The sequence below is a fragment of the Dermacentor silvarum genome, chromosome 7 (assembly GCF_013339745.2).
Source record: "Dermacentor silvarum isolate Dsil-2018 chromosome 7, BIME_Dsil_1.4, whole genome shotgun sequence".
In the NCBI taxonomy this organism is placed as follows: domain Eukaryota; kingdom Metazoa; phylum Arthropoda; class Arachnida; order Ixodida; family Ixodidae; genus Dermacentor; species Dermacentor silvarum.
In genome coordinates, this window is record NC_051160.1 from 53,004,701 (window position 1) to 53,031,599 (window position 26,899).

General features: G+C 47.6%; 1 protein-coding gene across 3 annotated transcripts in view; it reads right to left on the bottom strand.

Annotated features, from left to right (window-relative positions):
* Nucleotides 1-18,923: 18,923 nt before the first annotated feature.
* Nucleotides 18,924-26,899, bottom strand: part of LOC125946750 (uncharacterized) — a 33,075-nt gene continuing 25,099 nt past the window's right edge. For all 3 annotated transcript variants that reach the window (XM_049670652.1, XM_049670653.1, XM_049670651.1), the window contains one exon: nucleotides 18,924-19,395. In XM_049670652.1, the coding sequence (XP_049526609.1) occupies nucleotides 19,046-19,395 (350 nt within the window). In that variant the 3' untranslated portion in view covers nucleotides 18,924-19,045. The remainder of the gene's footprint in view (nucleotides 19,396-26,899) is intronic.

The window sequence follows — 26,899 nt, forward strand, 5'->3', positions numbered from 1 at the left end:
TTTCCTCTCTCGCTCTCTCTCTCTTTATCAATAAAATACTTTGACACAATTCAAATTGCTTAAGCGATGATGTAGAAAGAATGATATTCAAATCTCCGGCAAGAACTATCTTGTAACAATTGACATTTACCCAACTTAAAAAGCCGGCAGATCCCACGCCCTGCGGGAATCGATGTTATGCGAAGCAGTGTGCGGGGAGCCTACCAAGTTACCGAAACGACCATGTGAGCACCACGACTTAGGCGGCTGTTTCATGACCTACGTGATACGCATGCTATGACATTCATGTCATGAGTCCTGAGGAGTCCCTTTAGCTAGGCTTAAGAGACCTTAAGCCGAAAGCCTTAGTCATGCTCATGGGTATGACTTCGACCATCAATCTTTAGCCTTTTCCTTCACGTAGTACCACATCCGAACCCATTACATTGGTTTTTGAGTGTTAATCTTTTTTCGCTGAGGCTGTCATTTTTGCCGAGTCATGGTCATGACATTGGCTTCTACCACAATCCTTTAGTGTTTCCATCACTTAGTAACCACGTCAGAACTCATTTCGGTGGTTTTTGAGTGTCAATCTTTTTTTATGAGTCATTGTCGTTTTTGCTGAGTCATGCTCATGACTATCACTTCTACCATCATCCTTGAGTGTTTTCTTCACTTAGCAACCACGTCAGAACGCATTTGAATGGTTTTTGAGTGCTAATTTTTTTGGCTGAGTCATTGTCATTTTTGTTGAGTCAGTGCTCATGACTATGACTTCTACTAACTTCTTTTAGTGTTCCTTCACTTATTAAGCACGTCAGCACTCATTCTGGTGTTTTTTTTTGCTGAGTCTTTGTCATTTTTGCTGTGACATGCACATGTTAATCAGTGTAATCAGTGTAAATATCACTTCTACCATCATCCTTTAGTGTTTATTTCACTTACTACCCACGTCACAACTCATTTCGGTGTCTTTTGAGTGAATCTTTTTTCGCTGAGTCATTTTCATTTTTGCAGAGTCATGCTCATGACTATGACTTCTACTATAATCATTTAGTGTTTGCTTATCTTATTACGCACGTCCGAATCCATTTCAGTAGTTTTTGAGTGTTAATTTTTTTCGCCTGGTCATTGTCATTTTCGTTGAGTCATGCTCATGACTATGACTTCTACCAACTTCTTTTAGTGTTCCTTCACTTATAAGCACGTCAGCACTCATTCTGGTGTTTTTTTTTTGTTTTTTTTTTTGGCTGAGTCTTTGTCATTTTTGCTTGACATGCACATGTTAATCAGTGTAATCAGTGTAAATATCAGATCCTTTAGTGTTTATTTCACTTACTACCCACGTCACAACTCATTTCGGTGTCTTTTGAGTGAATCTTTTTCGCTGAGTCATTTTCATTTTTGCAGAGTCATGCTCATGACTATGACTTCTACTATAATCATTTAGTGTTTGCTTATCTTATTACGCACGTCCGAATCCATTTCAGTAGTTTTTGAGTGTCGCCTGGTCATTGTCATTTTCGTTGAGTCATGCTCATGACTATGACTTCTACCAACTTCTTTTAGTGTTCCTTCACTTATTAAGCACGTCAGCACTCATTCTGGTGTTTTTTTTGTTTTTTTTTTGGCTGAGTCTTTGTCATTTTTGCTTTGACATGCACATGTTAATCAGTGTAATCAGTGTAAATATCAGTTCTACCATCATCCTTTAGTGTTTATTTCACTTACTACCCACGTCACAACTCATTTCGGTGTCTTTTGAGTGAATCTTTTTTCGCTGAGTCATTTTCATTTTTGCAGAGTCATGCTCATGACTATGACTTCTACTATAATCATTTAGTGTTTGCTTATCTTATTACGCACGTCCGAATCCATTTCAGTAGTTTTTGAGTGTTAATTTTTTTCGCCTGGTCATTGTCATTTTCGTTGAGTCATGCTCATGACTATGACTTCTACCAACTTCTTTTAGTGTTCCTTCACTTATTAAGCACGTCAGCACTCATTCTGGTGTTTTTTTTTGTTTTTTTTTGGCTGAGTCTTTGTCATTTTTGCTTTGACATGCACATGTTAATCAGTGTAATCAGTGTAAATATCAGTTCTACCATCATCCTTTAGTGTTTATTTCACTTACTACCCACGTCACAACTCCTTTCGGTGTCTTTTGAGTGAATCTTTTTTCGCTGAGTCATTTTCATTTTTGCAGAGTCATGCTCATGACTATGACTTCTACTATAATCATTTAGTGTTTGCTTATCTTATTACGCACGTCCGAATCCATTTCAGTAGTTTTTGAGTGTTAATTTTTTTCGCCTGGTCATTGTCATTTTAGGCCGCTGTTTCATGACCTACATGACACGTATGTCATGAAATTTATGTCAGGACTTATCATTTCTGTTCTTCATACGCTATTGTCATGCTATGCCAATTTTGGTACCTAACAAGTTAACGCAACGACTATGAGGGCACCAAGACGTACGCAGTCATTTCATGACCTACATGACACACATGTCACTGTATTCATGTCATAACATATCATTTGTTTCGTCATACACTCTTATGATACTATTGGTGCTATTACCAATTTTGGTAAACACCAAGTTAACGATACGACCATGAGAGCACCAAGACGTAGGCGGATAGATAGATAGATAGATAGATAGATAGATAGATAGATAGATAGATAGATAGATAGATAGATAGATAGATAGATAGATAGATAGATAGATAGATAGATAGATAGATAGATAGATTCAAAGTGGCAAATGTTCGCCAAGAAATGCTTCACATTTGATACGTATCTAGGAATGCTAGAAAATTCGCCCTGTTACCGCTAGGAGTGCGGTATAAAGCCCTCAAAAGAGAATGGTCACATTGCACAGTCACAACTTCAGAGTCACTAGTGATGCCCGAAATTAGATGAACTAAAAAACATTTTATCGAGTTCTTAGCCATCAAGATCATTCCACCTCTCATTTTTGTTCAATGATTCAAGAAATAGGTTACATAGTGAGGTGATTTTAGAACGTCGGTCTCATTCCGATACCAAGTTTCAGTAACCATAAGAACATCCGCTTAGAACTAAGGGTTGTGAATAGCGCAACTATTTGGTCATTTTTATTGCGTGCGAGTTGAGCATTAAAATTAATGAAAGACATTCTATTCTCACACGTAGAAAACAGTGTGCCTAATTTATGAAGTGTCACGCAAGCGTTGTTTGCAATGTTTGTATACATATGTGGCGTGCTACGCGGTGTGGTCTGGTCACGCTGGTCACACCGGCACAGTGTAAAATAGCATGCAACGCAATAAGGAGCTCTTCCCGTGCCAGTCGCAGTGTCAGGGTCCTGTAAATCGAAACAAATTTCTTTTGAAAAAGCGTCTTTCAGTTGATTGTCAGTTACTATTTCTTAATAACAGGTCCTGCATGGTAGCAATGACGTGGACCGGGCTTCCCTCAGTCTTTCTCGCTTTAATTCGGCAAATGACGACCTAGAGAAATGGTCCCTGACGTATAGATTAGCCTCTTGGGACTCATAAGCAGTGAGTCAGTCCTAAGCGGTGCATAAGCAGAAACGCTGTCTGAGGTTGTATATCCCATAGGATGCATATAAATGACGCCAATGTACGAATCGCCATTTACTGTAAAGAATTTATTTAACCCATTCACTAAAGGTTAGCTTCGCAATAGAATTCCGCTTGCGCGTTGTATCTTCATATTTTCTTATTTCAAGCGAAGCTTGTATTGGCTCACAAGTTTCGGTGGTGTTGTCGTGGTCACGCAAAAAAAAAACCCGGCTGCTCCCAGAGTAGATCACGGAGCCGGGTCATTTGACGCGTGCGGCCAATCGGGGTCGTTTGGTGTCTCGCGGTGAAGGAAAGGGTAGGAAAGGGGTTGGCGCGCACTTCGCCAGGCGTCCCTCGCCTCATATCAAGCCCGGCGCCCGGATAGGAAGACCACGCGTGGTTCGTTCCGCCGTGGAGCAGGTTGCGTTTGAGCAACGGCGCCGCGAACTCTATCGGAAAAGGGGTCGTCGTCGACGTGCCGATGCTAGTGTGAGGGCTGCCGAAGCCCAGGCGAGACGTCAGCGAAGAGCCGCGGACCCCGAGTTGCCGGAGCGCAAGAGAGAGAGAGAGACTTTATTTGCTCCAGAGGTAGGGTTCTGCAGAGCGCCTGTGGATCGGTCCTCAGTCCAGGACTCCCGTAGCCTTAGCTTCCCGTCTGGCGCGTTCAACCAGCCAAATCTGGTCGTCCGGTTCCCAGCTTCGCGGGAGCGCGAAGTTGAGGCCAAATGTCAGCGAAGAGCTGCCGACCCCGAGTTGCGGGATCGCGATGTTGTGGCCAAACGTCATAAATTTTAAAACTGAAAATAAATTATGGGGTCTTACGGTACGAAAACCACCATCTGATTATGAGGCACGCCGTAGTGAGGAATGCCGGATTAATTTGGGCCACCTGGGATTCTTTAACGTGCACCTAAATCTCAGCACACAGCTGTTTTCTGCACTTCGCCCCCATCGAAATGCGGCCGCCGGGGCCGGCATTTGATCTCGCGACTTCGTACTTAGCAGCCCAATACCATAGCCACTAAACAACCATCGTGGGTGCCAAACGTCAGCGTCGTCTTGCCCTCCAGGAACCCGACAACGGTGTCGCACGCCTCGGCAACGCTAGTGCTAAACTTCCCCGGTGCGACAGCCAGGTCTAAACGCGAGTTTCTCAACCGGAACTTCGGAGCCAGTGGTACTCGTCAGTGCAATTCGTTCCGAAGGACACCAAAGAAACACACGACAAGCTTTTCTTAGCACCATTTTCCAGTAGGGGAAGGGTTGGTCATTTTTTGTGCTCCGCTAGGAAGCGGGGGGGAGGAATAATCACTCTGACTGCAGCCAACATACTGCCAAGGCTCAAACCAGCAGTGATGATTACCGTATCAGCCTACCTCAGTCTCCCAATCTCTACTTTCTTCCATTTTTTCTTTCTTGGCCGCCCATGCTGTTCTTTGCATGGGTGCGCTCCAGAAGTATGTAAGCATGATAGAGAGAAGCTCTATGAAAAAAATTGAGGTGTTTCACGTCTAGATGGTGACAGGCTGATTGGCCTACGCAAGGGCTATATTAGTCATCTATGACGAATTTCTGTTAAGGCTGGGTACTGTATTCTCGTTGATATGGAGCTGGTGGAAGTAACGATAGAAATAATGCAGCTTCCTCAACGCTTGGTGGATGATTACGTACAAGATGCGCGCCAGACTTACGGAAAAGTGATTTCAGCGTCTAAGGATCGTTGCAAGGTAACTAGTAGGGAATTATTGGGAACAGTTAACCATGATGTTCAGCTGTAGCTTGCCGTGGGAGTCAGCCTTACTGAAATCCCGCGCCTGTTGACATTTTGTGGCATACAAAATCTTGCCCTCGTTTGGAAAAGACCACCTTAATCATTTCGCGGACTGCTGGTCTCAGCATATTGGCCCACAAAGTTGGTCAGATTCGCCATCAGTGCCTGACGCCTCGTTGTGCTGTCATCTGATGGTTCGGAAACTGTGCTAAGGGCTCTGTGCTGGCGTATTCTGACGAGCTACAGCATCTCACGCAAGCAGAACACATCATCGGTGTCTCTGAGGTTCTAGGTGCAACCAGTCATCTGCCAACTGCCACCACTGATGAACATCAGCACGTAGGTGTAGAAAAAAGTGTTGCGATATTGACTGAAGATATGTGTCAATGGCGCATTAGGCACATACAGAGAAAGCAACACAGGCTAGTAAGGAATCTGAGGCTGCTAAGGAAAGCAACGAGCACGCGACGCGACATTCCAGCTAATGAAGCCATCACTAATTCTCTCATCACAGGAAGGCGATGACGACGAATATAGCACGATGAATGCCAGCGTCTCCTCGGGAAGCACGTGGCTTACTAATTCTCACTCGATACGAAACTGGGCGAGGCTCTTCTTTGAAAGAAGAGTGTTGGGGAGATAGTCCTCGGTGCTTCCTTGGTGGAGAAGGTGAATTCAATTCATCTGAGTGTTTAGGCCTATGCTTTGGAACGTGAGCCGTTACACCAACACAATATGTGGGAATGGAATGGTCTTGTGTGTCCAGATTAATACGCCACTGTTCTACTTCATGCCTAGAATTTGTGACAATATTGGTCGAAATTATTGCACAGCCCCCATTACGACCCCTCTGGGAGACCTTGAGTTGGTTTCTGGTATATAATGATATTGTTTGGTTTTGATTTCAGTGATAGAATGATGCGGCAGCCATTCATTCAAGGCGATAAATGTAAAACACAACATAAACGTCTATCGCAAAGGGAACGACCCATTACTTACCAAATGTACACCATTTAGTCTAATGAAATTACCCTCTCTACGTGTATTACGCACACTGTGGCATTGTGAACAGGAAATGTCCGGCAACAATACCCAATGACGTGAAGGAGCTCACCGATTGTTCCCGTCCTGCTTCTAAATAACGTGACCTCATGGCAAGTGCCGTTGCCCATCTGCCACTCCGATGGAGCCCACGCAGGTTGACAAAGGCCTTCATCCGACAAGATCTCTCGTCGTCTAAGCGACACTTGGCGAATTGTGACTGCAGTTAAATTCCCCAACTTATTTACTTTCTCAGTCCTTTCATCATCTGCACTACCCTCATGAGGACGATGATGGCACTGACGAGGACAGCGACTACAGACGCTCTATACTGCCTTCGCCGTCATTATCTGGTCGTCGTCAGGCTAATCCCTCGTCCTCAGCTGCACCAGGGCGAAGAATCATGTGCAGATTCCACGCCCTCTGGTATCGATGTTACACGACAAATGGTTTGGTCTTTTATGGTATTAGTATGGTGTGGGGCTCCGCAAAGCGTCACCGGATAGACCATTATGTTTTCCGGGCGAGCAATTTTGTTTGGGAAACAAGCATTGTGTGCGACGACCACAGAAAGGGGCGATGACGACGGATATAGTACGACGGTGATGGCATGACGACTGCTTTACTGTATTATGGCGAATAACTTTTACAACCTCGACTGATGCGACCTGGGTTGATCGCCAAGGTAGTAGAGTGTCACATAGCCTCTCAAAGCGCCAGCTGCTACGAAGGACGGATAGGAAACTTGCGTATTCAAACTTTTATAAGCAACTGGTTGCTATGCGACGTCACGCACGTGAAGGACAGCAGTAAAGTTCGGTAACCTATCGCTAAACTAAAGTTAGATAAAATGCAGTATTCGGTTTCTTTCCACTTCCAATCCTTCTGACGACTATTACTAGTCACTGCCGCAGAGCCATATATACTCCCCCCCCCTCCCCTATTATGCATCAATAGCGAGAGCTATTATACATCAAAGCCAAACTGCTGCCCCATTTATCACGGGACGCATAACGCGATGTCTTAAAAAAGTGGGCTGAACAATCGTGAACGGCAGTCTTTCTTTTTTAAGGCCACTTCTTCACAGCATTCTTGCTTCGGCTATAAAAAGCAGAGCACTTCCCCTGAAAGACGTCAAACATCTCCTTTATTTCATGCTGTAGCTCTCTATACAGTTTCGTAGCTGAAAATTTTCATTATTCTACTCTAATGCACTCCTCTGCATATTTGTTACGCAAACGCAGCTGTTCACGGCGCAGCGCCGAAGCAATAGAACGCTTTAAATATTCATCTTGCACTCTCGGCAACATCCTCTCTATACCCACTCTTTCGGACAGATGCTCTGAGTTACAGAGGAAAGCGTATGCACAAGTTATAATTAAGTTTGTTATGTACTTCATAAGTAGTCCTAGAGAGTCGAGAGTGAACAAGCAAGTGCCAAGAATGGGCAGAGCAGCTATTACAGACCCTTGAGCTCCTAGAGCTCACTAGACACTTACACGTCTGTTTCTGTCACTGCGATATTTTCCGTCACCTTTCTTCGCCACAGTCTAAAAGCTGGTCTAGCAAAATAAAGTTCCTTAAGGAAGTAGTCCAAGAATATTCGCAGTCCATACCATATGTAATTCATTATTGTAACTGCTCTGCCAAAAGAACAAACTATTGAGCTGGTCCCAGATGCACGCCAACAATTCTTGCCGCTCACTTACCTTAATCTGTCTCTGCAGAATGGTAGAGATAAGAGATGGCAGAACGGTAATCTTTGTACCCGCGGCTAGGCGTGAAGCTAAAGTTTTTCCAGTAAGCTTAACAGTATGAAGCCTTAAACAAACTACGTGTGTTTCAAGACACGCTTTTCAAGAGCTACCTTGGGAGTAGCTGGTTCGTACTTTTGAGCACAGAAGAAAGCTACCTTTGAGCACGAATTTCCCAAGCACAGGCTTTTTACTTTCGCGCACTGAAGTCAAGCAACAATACCCCCAGATGTGCTCAATGAGTCACAAAAAGCGTCACATCGTTTAAGCTATTCGTAACAATGCGTATGTGCAGTACAACATACTTTATACCGTCTTAAATTGTATTCCACCGGGTAACTGAACGCAGAGTGTAGTCCATAATACACAGTATTGCATCAACTGCAGCTCTGCGGACCATCGGCCGAGTGTTTTCTGCTGGCCTTTTGCGGCGGGCTTGATTGTTAGGTCGGTATCCAGTGCTGACTGCATTGCAAGAAATAAAAAGGAATGTTTCATATGCTCTTACAGATAACTGCTGAGCACAACTCGTACATCGGGCATCGACACCTTAATTAGGCATGAGGTTCAACTTTGGGAACCACCGCAATGTCATGAAAATTTGCTTTAGCAGTGAATTTGTTAGGGCCAAGAGAAGTGCTTGAAAACGTTCTATGCGTGTTCCTCTTTTCCAGGGTGAAATAAATCCCGCAGTGAGGTTAAATTTGAACGCAATGAAGAGGGGTGGGGGGGGGGGGGGGGCAAGTTAGGGGAGATCTGGGGGTAAAGCTTTAGTTTTATAGGTTCATTATGAGCTTTCGAAGCAATTTGCTTCCTTTATCACGATATGCATTATAGAAAGCGCGTAGTTTCATTGCCCGGTGTGCTGGGCGAACTAAACGGGGCACCGACAATGGGTGTGCCTGCTGTAAGAGAAAGGAAAGGACGAGGCGGGGAGGGGGCATGTTATGGGCACAGAACGAAGAAAATTTATTCTGTGTGAGGTATTTACTTTGAGCCATTTTAGAAAAAAACTATAAGTAAACTTATTTTACGAGCGATGTAGAAACTTTTCCGGTGTCCTGAAAGCAGGTAGACACATGAGGCTCAAATTTGGAGGTCAAGCGCGTTATGTGTGATGTGTGAGCAAGGTTTAAAGAACGCCACTTAATCACGAGCCTTGCAAAATATCACTTATGCAAGGGCTCGAAAGCGTTACACAGCTGATATCAGTGTATTCAACGTCGCGTGCAAAATAAATATGGCGTTGGGTTGACATTTCGCCGAAATCGGGAATAGGTTAAGGGTGTGGTTGCAGTAATAGTTTCTTTGGTTTTCTAATGGGCTTCGTAGATACACACGCAATACATGTTTTCGATCTATTTTCATTCGGTATACGAAGCGGAGGAAAACTTGGCGCAGTGTCCTCGGTGAACTATTTTAGTACCAAGTTTGTATCTTGCGAAAGTAGGCGGCAGGTATTTGTTGATGTGCAGCCGGCAAAGAGTAACATTTGAGGGCTAAGTATAGCTGTTAAGCAAATTACTTATGCACGCGCCACCCAGCGGTATCATCATCATCATCATCAGCCTATATTTATGTCCACTGCAGGACGAAGGCCTCTCCCTGCGATCTCCAATTACCCCTGTCTTGCGCAAGCGTATTCCAACTTGCGCCTGCAAATTTCCTAACTTCATCATCCCATCTGGTTTTCTGCCGACCTCGACTGCGCTTCCCTTCTCTTGGTATCCATTCACTAACCCTATATAATGGTCCACCGATTATCCATCCTATGCATTACATGGCCTGCCCAGCTCCATTTCTTCCGCTTAATGTCAACTACAATATCGGCTATCCCCGTTTGTTCTCTGATCTGCACCGCTCTCTTCCTGTCTCTGAACGTTAGACCGAACATTTTTCGTTCCATCGCTGTTTGTGCAGTCCTTAAGTTGTTCTCAAGCTTCTTTGTTAACCTCCAAGTTTCTGCCTCATATGTTAGCACCGGTAGAATGCAATGATTGTACACTTTTCTTTTCAACGACAGTGGTAAGGTCCCAGTCAGGATTTGGCAATGCCTGCCACACATGCACTCCAACCCAATTTTATTCTTCTGTAAATTTCTTTCTCGTTATCAGGGTCCCCTGTGAGTAATTGACCTAGATAAACGTACTCCTTTACAGACTCTAGAGGCTGACTGGCGATCCTGAATTCTTGTTACCTTGCCAGGCTATTGAACAATATATTTGTCTTCTGCATATTCATCTTAAACCTAATTCTTACACTTTCTCTATTAAGGTCCTCAATCAGGCCCAGCGGTATACGTGTCTCTAAAGAAATGCGCTGGAGGCGTGCGCGATCGTCCCAAAAAACTAAAATTACCATAGCGAAAAGATCTCTTGGATAGCCCCACGTCGATGTTCAGCGAGAATATGGGCAACAATATGGCTCATGTGTGTGCAAAGTTCACGGTCCTTAACGCAATAACTCCTTTGCAGTAAATTACTTATGCACTTAAAATCACTTATAGCGTGGTTATACAGATGGATCACCAGTGCCACTGAAGAACCCATCATGCTGGGAACTTCACATTTTTCAGAAATGGGGGCATGTACGGATAATTTTTATTTTTAATTTAAAATTTTTGCCTTAAATACAGGTGTGTCAATTTTCAGGAGTTATAAGAAGCACGTACATTTTCCAACTGCCCATTGTGGACTAGTGTGGCCCGGACTTTATAATTGGCGTAAATTCCATTCCATTCTGTCGCGCGACAGAAAGGCGAAGTGGGCGCAGTCCAAAAGCTTTGGGCCAATAACGGAGGGCTGACGGCGTATATTGTTTGGAGTCGGAAATAAGTATTATTTTGTTTGAGCTAAGCATGCATAATCAGAGTGCACACGTCATGTCAGATTAGGAGTTCTCGCAGTTTTCGAGACGCAGCATGACACAGTGGGGGCAGCTCGAAAAAACTTGACCAATCGTGGAGATGCCATCGCAGAAATGGAATAGAAAAGTTTGTAATAGCTTTACCTAATAGTGCCCCAGCAGCAGACAAAGTGGACGTGTTCCCTAGGTGGATATTTAGATACCCTCTTGCTATGTGTTATAGTCGCTGCTTGTTTCCAGCTTGGGCGAAAGTACGCAGCGTTTCAAAATCGATTTTTGTTTGCTACTTACACCTACACACACGTATACACACACACACACACACGGCGCTCGTGTTTCTTTTCATTCAGTTACACGCTGGTTCTCGTACCAAGCAAATGTTAACCAACAAGCACATTTTCGCACCATTCTGCTTCTATGCTCATGCATCCATACGTCTTATTATTGCCAGCTTTAACAGACGATGGTGGCGTAGGCGTCGAAAATATTTCCGAACAGGCCTGACTTCAGTAAATAAAACATTGCTTCAGGTGTAATATGTGATATATTCACATTACCCTAAGCTGCTGCTCGGATCTCACCCAAAGGTGGTGTGGATTAAATCCACACCACAGTTTAAGAGCGCGCGATCTTACGGCGTGGTACAGATTAGCTATAGGAGTACAGAGTGCGGATTAATTCTGACAAAGCAGCTTTCCTTTGAACATGAGTGTGTCTGCACGGCTGGATGATTTTTGCCTTCTTCCCACATATTTGCGTTAACGGGAATCAAACTTGTTAACTTGCACCGACCAGCCGGAGATCATTGACAATGAGCCATACATTTGGGCCTCCCCGTGTCCATCCTATCCACTAATAATGGAAGTGGTCCGCACTGTTTATCACCGACAAAATTGTCGCAGCTAATGCGTGTCTGCTCTGCAGGCGCCTCCATTGTTCTGCAGCCAGCTGTAAGGCAACAATGCTGCTTTGCGTTTTTCTCAGCCACCTTAATCGTGGCGAGGAGCGCATCGTATAATTTTTCATCTCCCTCTGCTTGGATAGTGTGATTGACCGCTGTTCGGACACCATTGTTCCCACTCTATTGGGACGTCACGTGTGTAACCTATTTTTGCAGGTCATTTAGTTCAGGGACAACGACCGATAAATGCTTTGGTTAGAGTGGCGCGACAGACATCGTGAATCACGACGCACAGCACACAACGGGCTCTTTTCTGCCGCTGTCGTTTTCTTCGATGCTACAATAGAGTCACCCAAGAAGCTGCACAACCACAGGGTGGGACTCGATACTAGAGTCCCACTATGGCCATTTTTTTGCCATGGCTCGATACTAGAGGTACGAACCGTGGCAAAAAAAATTATAAAATAAAATGGAATCAGTTTTTCTCTCGAAAAGTAATAACAAGCAATTCAAACACAATTTCGAGCAGAAAGAAGAACAAAGCTTCCCTTTCTTCCCACGAACTTACAAAGCCAGAGAAGTGATAAAAACAGAATAGGTTGTTCTAGCTTCTAGATTTTACGTGTTTGTGCTTCCCATCACTTACAGTGTGTTCGTAGAAAAACTTACGTTTGATGTCACGTTGGCTGCACAGATTCGATTAATCATTTGTTTCTGATAGAGGTAATAAAAAATAGGTTATATGATGTTTCTCATGCCCTTCAATGTTATCGGAATTTTAGTGTTCCTAATACAAAGGTAGACAGCAAAGTAATAAAAAGTTATACAATGTGACACTACAGAGACGTTTGCGTGGCCCGATCTGTGACTGGTAGCCTGCAGTTTTTATTGCGTTGCATTCGATTGTAGCTTTGGAGGTGTTGAATAAGATATTCCGCGTGATATTGTTACGGGGAGAATATATATACAATGGATATATTTACAAGGTAAGGCACACAACGCTACAGCAATGGTTCAGGAGAGCGCGTGCACACCATAAAGCCACGCCGTCGTCATCGACATCGTCCAAGCACCGACCACAGGATCGCCACTCGTGAAATTACCCGCCGGCGGCAGAAGCTCCGTCCCGGTGCAATTAGGGCCCGGGTCGAGAGTGGTACGGTTTAAGGCGCGAGACATGGACTATGTCACTCGCGATTGTTGCAGAGGCTGACTTAGGATTTAGCGGAGCGATTTCGTAGGTCACATTAGTGACTTTGCGTACGACGCGGTAAGGGCCAGCATAACGGGAGAGGAGTTTTTCGCATAGGCCAACGCGATGTGACGGGGACCACAGCAAGACGAGCGATCCTGGAGGGAAGTTCACCTCCCGGTGTCGGTGGTCATAGAGACATTTTTGGTTGACCTGTGAAGCCGACAAGCGATCGCGGGCAACCTGACGGGCGATGTCAGCACGGGCAAGAGCATCACGAGCATAGGCAGAGGATGTGTCTGCTTGAGGATGAAGTATGGTGTCCATAGGCAATGGTGGGTCGTAGCCAAACAGTAGATAAAAAGGTGAGTAGCCAGCGGTGTCGTGACGAGAATTGTAGGCGAAGGTCACAAAAGGCCAGTTAATGTCCCAGTCTCGGTGGTCTTCAGACACGTACATAGCAAGCATATCTGTGAGAGTACGGTTGAGGCGTTCAGTAAGGCCGTTTGTCTGTGCATGGTACGCAGTGGTGAACTTGTGATTGGTCGAGCAAGAACGAAGAATGTCGTCGACTACTTTAGACAGGAAGCAGCGGCCGCGGTCCGTGATTAACTGACGAGGAGCACCGTGGCGCAGGATGACGTCGTGAAGAAGGAAATCGGCTACATCAGTAGCACAGCTGGTGGGAAGTGCTCGCGTAACAGCGTACCGCGTTGCGTAGTCAGTAGCGACTGCAACCCACCTATTGCCAGTGGTTTACATGGGGAAAGGCCCTAGAAGATCGGGTCCCACCCGGAAAAATGGTTCATTAGAGATATCGAGGGGCTGAAGCCTGCCAGCAGGCAGTATAGGGCAGGAGTCTTGCGTCGCTGGCAGAGGTCACAAGCCACAACGTACTCTCGCACAGAACGGTAGAGACCAGGCCAAAAGAAGCGCCTACGGATGCGATCATACGTGCGTGACACGCCTAGGTGTCCAGCCGTCGGTGCATCGTGAAGCTGGCGCAAAACAGTAGAGCGAAGATGCGCGCGAACAACAAGAGCTCAGCGCCGTCAGGCCGGGCGTTGTAGCGGTGTAAGGTGTCGTTGTGGAGTACAAACATCCGTAGGGAAGGGTCAGGGTGTGGTGAGTTGAGACCGTCTATAATAGGCCGCAAAGGTGAGTCGCGGCGCTGTTCGTCAGCTATGTGGACGAAGTCTGTAATGGCCAGAACAAAGGTGTCAGGTTCATCTTCAGTGTATCAGGGGGATCGACCGGGTATCGTGACAAGCAGTCAGCGTCTTGGTGAAGCCGTCCAGATTTGTAGAACACAGAAAATGAGTACTCTTGCAAGCGGAGTGCCCAACGGCCAAGGCGACCAGTGGGGTCCTTGAGCGAGGAAAGCCAGCAAAGCGCATGGTGGTCTGTAATACCTGAAAAGTGCCTGCCATACAGGTACGGGTGGAATTTTGCGATGGCCCAGACGCGAGCTAAGCACTCGCGTTCTGTGATCGAGTAATTTTGCTCCGACGGCGACAGAAGGCGGCTTGCATAGGCGACCACGCGGTGGAGGCCGTGCTGCTGTTGTGCAAGGACGGCGCCTATACCGTGGCCACTGGCGTCGGTACGAACGTCCGTGCTGGCTGACGGGTCGAAATGTGCACCCCGCACCTCCACCAAAGATGTTATGGTGAGAATATATATACAATGGATATATTTACAAGGTAAGGTGCACAACGGTACAGCAATGGTTCAGGAGAGCGCGTGCACACCAGAAAGCCACGCCGTCGTCGTCGTCCAAGCACCGACCACAGGATCGCCACTCGTGACAATATGTAATAGCATAGTCCCAATGGCATATCTATAACATTTATTTTTGCAACCACTATGTATTCAAGAAATCCGCATGCTCATCAGTGAGGACAAATGTCGCAGCCCTTATTTATTTTCTTACCTCCACGCGATCTAAAAAAAAATCGCAGCCTTTCCACTCTGTGAATGTGAGCTACAAGCAAGGGGTTTATTATAGCGTATATAATAAAATTGTATACTCTTCTAGAAAAGTCAAACAATTTTTTCAATAGTCTACTGCGAGGCCGCAATGATTGACATCAAGTATCACAATCTTGAGGTGTTGTTAAGATGTTACACAGATGGTGGTTCATGTTGTCGTGTTGCAAAAATATGCTTCTTCCGAGCTTGTGCTTATGTTGGGCTCTCATTGCGTCATTACAGTTAAAAAAACACAACAGCACCTTCAGGCATCACGCCATGCACATAACAAACCTGGCCACCCACCACGGGGTTCACTTTGTGATGAGAGTGAATGCAAAATGGCTCCCATGCTTGCACTGAGGCCCATGGTAAATAATTCCAGGTGGTCAAAATTAATACAGAGCTCCCCATGCTACAACATCGCTAATAAGTCACTGTGAACTTTAAGGACGTGAAACCTCAGAAGGACCCGTCCGGGTTGCTTAGTGGCTTGGCGCTAGGCTGCTTAGTACGAGGTCGTGGGATCGAATCCCGGCCATGACGGCCGCAATTCAATGGGGCGAAATGCAGAAACACTCGTGTACTTAGATTTAGGTGCACGTTAAAGAACCCCAGGTGGTCCAAGTTATTCCACAGTCGCCCACTACGGCGTGCCTCATAATCAGAACGTGGTTTTGGCACGTCATCATTATCATCATCATAATCATCATCCGCCTATATTTATGTGCAGTGCAGGACGAAGGTCTCTCCCTGCAATCTCCAATTACCCCTGTCTTGCGCTAGCTGATTCCAACTTGCGCCTGCTAGTTTCTAACTTCATCACCCCACCTAGTTTTCTGCCGTCCTCGATTGCACTTCCCTTCTGTTGGTATCTATTCTGTAACCCTAATGGTCCACCGGTTATCCATCCTACGCATTACATGACTTGCCCAGCTCTATTTTTTTCCTCTTAATGCCAGCTAGACTATCGGCTATTCCCGTTTGCTCTCTGATCCACACCGCTCTCTTCCTGTCTCTTAACGTTAGGCCTAAAATTTTTCGTCCCATTGCTCCTTGAGCTGTCCTTAACTTGTTCTCGAGATTCTTTGTTAACCTCCAAGTTTCTGCCCCACATGTTAGCACTGGTAGATTGCAATGATTGTATGCTTTTCTTTTCAACGACAGTGGTAAGCACTCATGTTTTGGCACATAAAACCCCCTAATTTAACTTTAAACCTTAGAATGCTTTAATAAGGCCGTTTGTACTTCTTTGTTTCCTGGTGACCATCTTTCAAAGGCTAAAAAATGTTCATAGTTATCGCCCAGTGCAAGACGCGCCTTTCTGTATCGGAAATTCCTTGAATGCTATCACTTGCTCTATCTGTTGTTGATGTGGTTGCCAAGCCTTATGTAATCACATTGAGGGTGCGACGAGAACAACGGTGCACATTCTAGAACTTACACCAGCACCAACGATTACACTGGAAGGCTCACTGAGTCATGCCTAAATAACCGACGCGTCTTACCCGCACATACCATTTTCTACGATCGACGAGTGCCCTCGCTGTTATCTTTGTGGCTGAGTGTTACTTGTCTTGCTGGGCACACGTTCGCCAAATAGACAGTTTTATGACTTGTGTTGCGCCACTGCGGTAGTTCACCATCACTACAACGTGACAGTACTTTGTCAGCATATAGACTGTGGCATACCAACAATTTCCAGCACTATCAACGTCAATATCAACGTTAGTTCTTCATGGAAAGCGGAAAATATAGGCCTTCCATAAAGGTTTTCAATCGCGCAATAAGCAATTTACTGTTGATAAATTTCTTTATTTAGCGTGTACGTAAGACATAACGTGCATATTGACGAAGATGATGTTCCCCCGTAATAAGAGCATGTTCTCGCCCCAGGTGCAAAACCTGCAGGCACCTTCAAAGTGACCTTAAAATTAAAAGCACCGCAAGTAGCAACACACATGAAGTGAAAACTAGCTTTAGTTGCACTAGCTCCGATGTAATTTATACGCTCGAGTGTTCCTTCTGTAAGAAGCAATATATCGGCGAAACGGGAGAATCAATGAACATCAGGTTAAACGGGCATCGCACGGACACAGCTAAAAAGCTTCCCAAAGGCATCCCCGAGCATTTCAACCAACCAGGTCATAACTTTGATGAACTTAAACTCTACACACTACAGTCAAATTTCCGTTCAGACAGAAAGTGCAGAGAATCGTACCTCATCCATAAGTTCAAGACATTCCAACCAATAGGCATGAACGTTTCAAAGGGAGCTTTAGAATCAATTCGCTATGCTAAAGTTCAAAGCATAGGCAACAGCACTTAGTTATTTTTCATTGAGTTGCATGCTTTTTGTTCTTCTTTTCTATCTCTCTCTTTTTTTTCGTCACGCCGTTGTTGTTTTTTTTTTATTCTATTGTCAATAATGTTCCAACCTCCCTTTGCTTTCACTCGTACCTTTCGTTCTTTTATTTATATATTTGACACCCCCCCCCTCCATTTCTTTACACAAGCACCAATTTTCTGCCGCTACTTTTGTTCTCTCTGTCAGACACGATAGTTCACTGACCTCCAGCGGAGCAGATACCACCCCCCCCCCTTCCCCGTCGTCCAGGCCCCTTCCACGAAAAAAGGAACCTACAATGACACGTCAACCGGCTAAAACACGGCGCTGCCTCAAATTCCTCCACCGCTTATCAGTAGCGCATTATCGTTCTTTTTAATTCTACACCCCCGCCGCTAACACACTCTCGCTCGTTCTCTCACCCACCCACCCTACCTTCTCTCCCCTTTAGAAGAACCCCACCTATATATAATGTGCCGAGGAGAGCATATATCGTCTTGAAGAAGACGAGTCCACTTGTGGAAACGTTGGCTCCTGCTCTCACCTTGTTCTCGTGTTACTCATCGTATTGCGTAGCATGGGTACACGAGACCACTTGCGCGCACCGGTTTTCTCTACGCCAAAGGACCAAGAGTAAAATGAACAAATTTATAGCCTTCCCATCGCATAGGTTCCAATATGTGCGCTGGATTCGCATAAACTTTTTAGTGATCGTTAACCTCTAAACCTTAGGACCGTTGTCCTTGTCGTATTGCTAACAGCGATTAGAATGACACTTACGAGAGCGAAAAAAAAAGATTACGGCAAAGCTCATCTCACCATGGCCGTCGACGGTAAGGCGATTAGCATTCGGTTTATGTAGCGACACTCTGTATTCCTGAACTGACGTTTATATAACGTGGGTAGTGGTCGTTCAGGGACGTTCGTTGCGTCGGCTGTATGCGACATACTCCGATATCATTTCACGCCTTTTGCAAGGTCACCCATGAGCATGATGGCATGATAGCATGATAACGACAGTATGACGCCGAAGCCATGACGAGGAAGAAGGAATGACGTCCATAGAACTGACAAATGTCGGATGACGAAGGTAAAATTACGACAATGGAACCACCATGACTGCATGACGACCTCGACGTGACAACAAAGGCACGACGACCATATGATGATGATGGCATGACGATGACAACATAACGACAGTCAGCTAACGCATCTGGAGTGACGTCGACGCAATTATCACGACGGCATCACTAGCATGAGCACATACCTACTGGCGCAAGCTATTAGACAGCTTGGGCCACTTGTTTGGAGCAGAAGACGCGACGATGACAGCCCGCCGAGAGTCAGATCACGGATGGCGGCAATTCAAAGACTACGACGGCATCATGACGGTAGTGTGACAATGTATGCATCGTCACTGTATGACACCCGCCATGGTTGCTTAGTGGCTACGGTGTTGTGCTGCATGAGCGCGAGGTAGGGGGAACGAATCCCGGCCACGGCGGCCCCATTTAGATGGGGGTGAAATGCGAAAACACCCGTGTACTTTGATTTAGATGCGCGTTAAAGAACCCCAGGTGGTCCAAATTTTTCCGGAGTCCCCCACTACTCGTGCCTCATAACCAGATAGTGGTTTTGGCATGCGAAACCTCATAATTTATTTTTTAATAAACGGAAAAGTGGATGAGTGCCCAGCACTGCTTGGGCCCCCCATAGGAGGGAAACAAATCGGTGCCGCTGGGAAAGGGCCGTAGAAGAGGGCCATGGGAAACCAGCACAAAGGTATCTCAGCTCCCGTACCGCTGAAAAGTACGGCTCTTCTACCAATGACAACGCCGGGAATGATATTGTTAATGCCTATCAGGATATTTTGACAACTCGGTAAGTAGGAGACCTTTGCCGGTTTTCCTTCCACAGTCATATTGTACACTTTGAAGCAGTCGTGTTGTTCAACCACTTCTATCGAAGAGTTTTTCACCCGAAGCTCATACGTGGGCTCTGTTCCACCTAAAAGAAAAAAAGCGAACATTTTCACATAAGCAACCAAGCTGAGTAGCATGCCCCCATTTTCCCACTTTACTCCATCAATTACACAAATATGATATTTCGAATAATGATTACTTTCTCATTGCTCCTCTATTCGTGATTAAGTCTCTTTTTTTTTCAAACTCAAACGCTTTTGATACGCTCATTCCACGAATGATCTAGGTATATTGAGCAACCACTCAAGATATGTAGCCGCAGATGCACAACTGCTTCGGCAGTGAAAAGGTACACATTTACAATACAACATGACCAGCAGTGCCTGCGAGAGAAATTTCTCATACATTAGGCGTAAAACCCATAGTCTAAGTTTCACTTTCCAAGACAAAGCAAAAACTCCTACAACAGACTAAGCAGATTGTTATCAATATGTTTATTCCTCCTCGGCACTTAGCTAACACAGGACAGTGTTTGTGTGTCAAAGCTTCAGAAGACGCATGGTATCAGCTTACAAAGCAACTTGCATAATACTAGTAGAATTCACAGAATACACCAAATTCGTGAAGTTGTAGGGCCCTTTGCGCAAATGCGTCGAGCAGTCGTATTTAAAAAAAATTACACCATCTTCCCGTAGAGGAACCCTGAGTAGTATGCGAAGCAGCCATGGGGTTGACTCAAGGTAGTTTTATCAGCTGTATAAACTTGGACATGCAGCAGCACCAGCAACGCGCCTAACTGTTGTCGACGCCGTCGGCGTTTTGCCCGCGTTCGCACCGAACGCGCGCGGTGGTGGTGACTGTTGCCGGTGCCTCTGGGGCGCCTACCTTCGCGCCTCTAACCTAAGCTGCTTCGCATTATCGCACACGGAGCCGCAGGTGTTGCCATTCGTTGCGCAATCCGGAGAGGAGCGTCGGAGAGGAGAGGAGGAATGCCAAGAGGAGAGGAGAGGAGATGAGACAAGGAGAGGAGGGGGAGGAGGATGCACATGTGCAGTGCGGGTGTGGACGCCGCACGGCGGATTCAGGAAGGGACATAGCCCCGAGCATAAGATGCTTCGCATCTAAAAGAGCTGCTTGTTTAACGTCCGCCCCATTGCGCCGCGAATGAAAGATCTGAATTGCTTGTATTGACTTTTTATTTAACTGACCGAATGGCACGTACCTGATGCCTTTGCGCAATGGACGCTCTGGTGGCGCTGACATGTTCCTACTCGCATGCCAACGCGATTATGGATGCGTCAGCTTACTGCCTTTGCAAGCATTCTTAATTGTCTTCACAAGGACCGTAGATCACAGCAAACCGACGCAGAGGGAACAAACAATACGGAGGAGCGCCGCCATCGCAGTTGTTCGTTTCCTGTTCTTTGCTTTTACGTGTTCGTGTTCTTGTTACGTGTTCTTGTTTTACTTGTTACGTGTTCTTTGCTTTTACTCATCACGGTATTCGACAACGCTCCTCGACTCCAGAAGGGGGATGGCAGTGCTGACCCTCGACTGAAATGATCAACGCGCTTCATTGACACTCCGTGGCGATTATTGAACGAAACGTTGTTAGTCAGGTGCACCGATTGCGCAAATTCGCCGAACCGAACGTGACTTTCTCGAGCAACTCGATCGTCGTCGCAGAGATCACCCAAAAGCGTTTCGAGGTGGCCTGCGCGGTGGGCCACCGGTGCGCCGTTGCTCCGGCCATTTAGGGCGCCTCGACGTCAGCAGGCAATGTAATGCTTAGGATGGATAACCGGTGGACTATTAGAGTTACAGAATGGATACCGAGAGAAGGGAAGCGCAATCGAGGACGGCAGAAAACTAGGTGGGCTGATGAAGTTAGGAAATTTGCTGGCGCATTGCAAGTTTGAATCAGCTAGCGCAAGACAGGGGTAATTGGAGATCACAGGGAGAGGCCTTCATCCTGCAGTGGACATGAATATAGGCTGATGATGATGATGATGATGTTGATGATGATGATGTCAGCGCCGCCTCCCGCCGACACCAGGGAGGAGCGTGGTATCGAGGCATCCTACGACCATAGTGCCTAGAATATACCGTAGGCACGATACTACGGCCATACCAATCAGCACGCGCCACAGCGGAGGAGGGTATATTTGCTAGCGACTCGGTGCACCGCGAGATGGCGGGTCACCCCAAAGCTCCTAAAGTTACTTTATATTGTTACGTGTGGAAAGACGCAGATGAAAGAGGCTATTTAGACGCTATTTTCACTGGAGCCAGACAGCCAGGCCGACACTCGCTCGGGCCAAGAGCCCAGACACACTTCATCGTCTTTCTCGCGGTGGCTCGTCTCTTGAGCATCTCTCGATGAATTCGTAATAACACGCTTTCAAAGGTAGCAGAGTTGGGCGTAGGTTCCCATCTTGCTTGCCAAACAAGCAAGGTTATGCGGCGATGCCGCACTTCTTTTTGGCAGGAGGCATACCTAGCGTATTCCCCATCGACCATGGGTGCTTTTTGGGGGTATTTCCAGCGCTTGCGAACACCGCGTTTACATCTAACTGCAAACAGAGCGCATCAAAACAGTTTACTCAATAACATAGTCCCCAAAAAGAAAGAAAAAGGCGCTGCTCTCATCAGCGCGCGCCGTTAGGTGCGGCGCGAATATTGTGCGTTGTTTTTTGGACTTAGACGTTGTGTGGAAAATGTGCTCACATGTGATTCACCTGTGCGCCATCCCCAAACATTTGACCTGATAACTTAGGGGCAAATAGAGTATTCTAGATACGCCAGCCATATGCAGCAATCATTCATCTCGATGGTAACACTTGGTTGCACACTGACTAGTATTAAGGAATGTGTTGATAATACTATTTTAATCAGCCCGAAAATCCTAAAGAAAGTTTGCAGGAAAAGTTACATAAATAGTACGAGTTTAAGCTTCCAAATAATGCACAGCTTATTCAAAACCAAATGAATATCAGCGAGGGACATAAGTTTTCTTTGCATAAAAACTTTTTGACTCATTCTGATTTTATATCAGCATGGAGAAATACGCGACTTAGAGCAGTGCAGTGCTCTGTTATAATATGCGAAGTGTAAGCGAAAAAGTACTTACATGCCAGTCCAACATCGTTTAGGCAATAAAACCCTAATGCAACTTTACGGAAAAAAGTGCTTGTGCAGGCGTGTACTTATATAAAATACGATCACAGCGCAACATAGCAAAATAGTTTGATTTAATTAGCTGCATCAAGTTGATGTTCTCTTTGACACAGGAAACTGTACTGAATATAACGAAGTCTATACCTAATTATGTGCCAAAGCTCTCAATATCCATATCGTCTAAGAACATTTTACTGATGAATCAACGTCGCAGTATATGTATTAAAACTATTCAGATTGGCTGTAGACACGTACCTAACACCCGCCTAATACTAGGCACCGCGTATAACGGCCACATTTGCAAGAAAGTCATTTTAATATGTGCGAAGGAGGTAAGAATGAACGAAGGAGGTAAGAATGAAAAGAATAAATGGTGTAATAAAAAGGACCAGCTTGATTTTTTCGTGTTCAAGATCGAGTCTCTTCTTGCTCAGGACAAGCTTAAGATTCTAGTCTGAATACGAGCGTTCGACATTGACAAATGTCCATTGATAGGATAGGATAGGAATAACTTTATTTGTCCAGCGGTTAAGGCTGTTGGTGCCCGGGGCTAGGCTGCCAGGGGTCCATCGCCGGAGAAAAATCTTTCGAGATCCTCGGCAATGGCCCTGGCCCGCTGGACGGCCCACTCCTGGTCCTCGGGTGCCTCGCTGAGGATGGCGGCTTGCCATCTCTCAGCAAGGCGCCCCGCTTCAGAAGGTCCTGCTGTTATCTTCCCCCTTCCTCTTGGTCCTTCTTCTTCAGGGCGTTGACATTCCCAAAGTATATGGGCCATATCAGCCCGTTCGTGCTCGCACCACGGGCAGCCGGGCGACGGGTGCAGCGCGGGCCACAGGCGGTGCAGGTGATAGGGGTTGGTGAAAGTGCCCGTCTGCAACCGCCTCAGGTCGACTGCCTGGGACCTGTCCAGCCGCCCGTGGGGTTGTGGATATGTCATACGTTCTTTCCTATAGTGTGCAAGAACCTCTCGGTACGAGGCCGGAAACTCCTCGATATCACAGTCGGCGTCCCCGTGGCCCCCAGCTCCGACCGCCGCGATTTGGGTTGTGTTGATAATTCCTCCGGTGGGGTCCCGCACAACAACGGCGGCTGCCCTCTGGGTGATCGCGTCGCGGCGGGTAAGTTGCCTCGCGACGAGATGGGCACGCTCGTTGTGGTTGGGCGGGATGCCGGTGTGTTTTCGGCCGTTAGTATTGTTGTTGTTGCGGCTGTTGTCTTCTTTAGTACCAAGCTCCCCGACGTGCGCGGGGAACCATTTGAGGGACTTGACCGTAATCCTGCCGGACACGAAGTCTCCGGCTCTGGCGTTGAGCATGCGCGCCACATCCGCGGACACCCAACCTTTGGTGTAGTTCCGGATCGCTGATTTGGAGTCGCTTATTATCAGGCTATCCTCCGTACCTCCGTGGAGTACCGCGAGGGCTATGGACATCTCCTCCGCTGCTTCGGCCGACGGCAGCCTAGCTGATGCCGTGACTCGGATCCTTCCCTTCGTATCTATGACTGCCATAGAGAAGGCGGGCTCCGCCGCCGTCGGCCGGCCGTGTCGTTGATGTTGCTGCTGTTGCTGCTGCCGTTTTTGCCGTAGTAGTAGTAGAGATGGTGGTGTTGGCATCCCCGGTTCGTCTCGCACATTTCGTTGTAGTGGCGATGGTGGTCGTCGTCCCTCGCCGCCATCAACGTCACCGGCGGGCCGCGGGTACCTGGCTGCATCGACAAACAGGACGCCTTCTCGTCTTCCGTGCTCCTCGAGGATTGCTACCGCCCGTCGTTTACGTCTTTGCACGTCATGCACCGGGTGCATGTTCTTCGGCATGTTTTCCGTCTGTATGGCGTCCCCGACCTCCGGTAGCAGTGTTTCCTTCAGTCCCCGCGCCTCATGATATCGAATCCCGAGCAGGTCGAGGATTCGTCTTCCCGTTTTGGTGCCCGACAGCCTCTCCAGCTGCGCTATTCTCTGCGCCTCGGCGACCTCCTCGAGCGTGTTGTGTACGCCCAGCTCGAGGAGCCTGTGAGTTGGCGTGTACTGGGGTACCCCCAGGGCGGTCTTGAACGCCCTGCGGATCGCCACGTTCAGCTTGTCGGTTTCGCTCCTGTTCCAGTCGGCATACGCGGCGACGTACGATATATGGCTCAGCGCGTACGCCTGTATCAGCCTCGTCACGTTGTGTTCTTTCATTCCTTTCCTCTTGTTCGCGACTCGCCGCACGAGGTGCGTAGCGGCGGCTACTTTCTTCTGCAGTCGGGAAACCAGCTCGCGGTTGGCACCGTTCTCTTCCAGCCACAGGCCGAGCACTCGCAACTTGGACACCGTCGGTATTCGGGTCCCCTCCCTCGTCGTGACGTGGACGCACAAACGACGGGCGTCGAGCACGCCCTGCGGGAGGGGTCCTTTCTTGCGCGGTCTGTGGAGTAGGATCTCTGACTTGTCGTGTGAGCAGACGAGTCCCGTGTCTTCAAGGTGCCGCTCCACCGCCCGGACGGCCCGCTGCAGTCGGTCTTGCATTTCGCCAACGCTCGTGTTCTCCGTGGTCCACACTGTCACGTCATCTGCGTAGATCGTATGATTGATGCCCTCTATCGCATCGAGATGCTCCGGCAGGCCGATCATGACGAGGTTGAAAAGCATGGGGGAGAGTACGGAGCCCTGTGGCGTTCCCGCACCGCCCATTCGGACCGTTCGCGGCGTGGCCCCGTCGATCTTGACCGTCGCCTCGCGTTCATTCAGGAAGCTGCAGACATATCGGTGAAACCTCGCCCCGAGATCGAGTCGGCTGATCTTGTCCAATATGGCCATGTGCTTCACAGTGTCGAAGGCGCTCTTGAGGTCTAGCCCGAGCAAGGCGCGTACGTGAGTGCTCGGAGCGTTCACTACCTGTTCTTTGATTTGCAGCATGGCATCCTGCGTGGAAAGTCCCTTCCGGAAACCGATGATGTGGGTGCCGAAGGCGTCCTGCTTCTCGAGGAGCGTCGTCACCCTGTTGAGGCAGGCATGCTCCATCACTTTCCCCACGCAGGACGTGAGGGAGATCGGCCTCATGTTTCGAACCTCTAGCGGTTTGCCTGGCTTCGGTATTAGTATAACGTCCGCGGACTTCCACTCTTGCGGAATACGGCCCTCCTTCCAGCACGACTTGTACTCGCAGAGCTTCTCGATGGCGTCGTCGTTCAGGTTCCTCAAGATTTTGTTGGTGATCCTGTCAGGACCTGGCGCCGATTTGGTCTTCAATAGCTGGAGGACCGCTCTAATTTCCTGCACGGAAAAGTCAGCGTCAAGCTCCTCGTTGGGATCCCCGCAGTATTCGGGGTGACTCTTCCCTTCCGGTCGAGTGAGGTGCGTCTGCACGATCTCCTCCACGAAGGCTTCAGGGTCGTCCTTGTACTTGTGCCGCAGCTTGGCCATCTCTGTACGGGTCGCCGTTCTGGTGCTTCCCGGGTCGAGCAGGTGCCTGAGAATCTTCCAGGTGCGTCCCGCGCTCATGTTGCCGTTCATCGTGTCACACAGCTCCTGCCATTCTTGCTCGCACAGGCGGCCGCAATGCGTCTCGATCTCCCGGTTGATTTCGGTGATCTTCTTGCGTATCTTCCTGTTGAGTTTTTGCTTACTCGCTCTCCGTTGCATGGATTTCTTGGCCGCAACGAGATGTGCCAGCCGGCTGTCCACTCTGGACGGTTGGGGAGCGTCGTCGTCCCCAGCTCCGCGGCATCTATCTCCTACTTCTTTGGGGGATTCTTGTCGCCAGTCCGTCCATTCAATCTCATCGGTGGCTTTCGCTACGTCCGCGAGTAGTTCTCTGCACCATTCGCTGATGTCTTCAATCGGGCCCTCCTTCTTGTCTCGTTCTCTATTTTTCCGGAATCTATCCCAGTCCACGATTCTTGCCTTTCGGCAGACGTCCTCCTCACTTTCATTCTCTCCCACGGTCACACACAGGATTCTGTGGTCACTCCCCAGGTCCTCGAAAGAGTTCGACCAAGTGACCGCGTCCGCGCCCGACCAGACAGAGAGGTCGGGGGATGTGTCGCGGCACACTCCCTGTCCGATCCTGGTGTGCGAAGCCGGCTCGTTGAGTACGGTCAGGCCGAGCTCGTCCATCAGTCCGGCTAACCTCTTCCCTTTCGGCGAGTCAGCTCCGTATCCCCATTGCGTGTGCGGCGCGTTGAAGTCTCCACATATGAGCAAGGGATTGGAGGTGGCCTTGGACATCGCTTCGCGAAAGAGGGCGTCGAAAGTGTGAGTGCGGTTTCTTTGCGAGGGGGAGCTAATACGTTGAGCACGAAGAGGCCGGTCTTCTTTCTTCCACTACTCGGAACGACTTCGATCAGGACGTGGTCTATGTCCGACTCTTCGTGGAGCACGAGTTCGTGTTCGATGAAGGCCGTCCCACGCTTAACCAGGGTGCACACCTTGA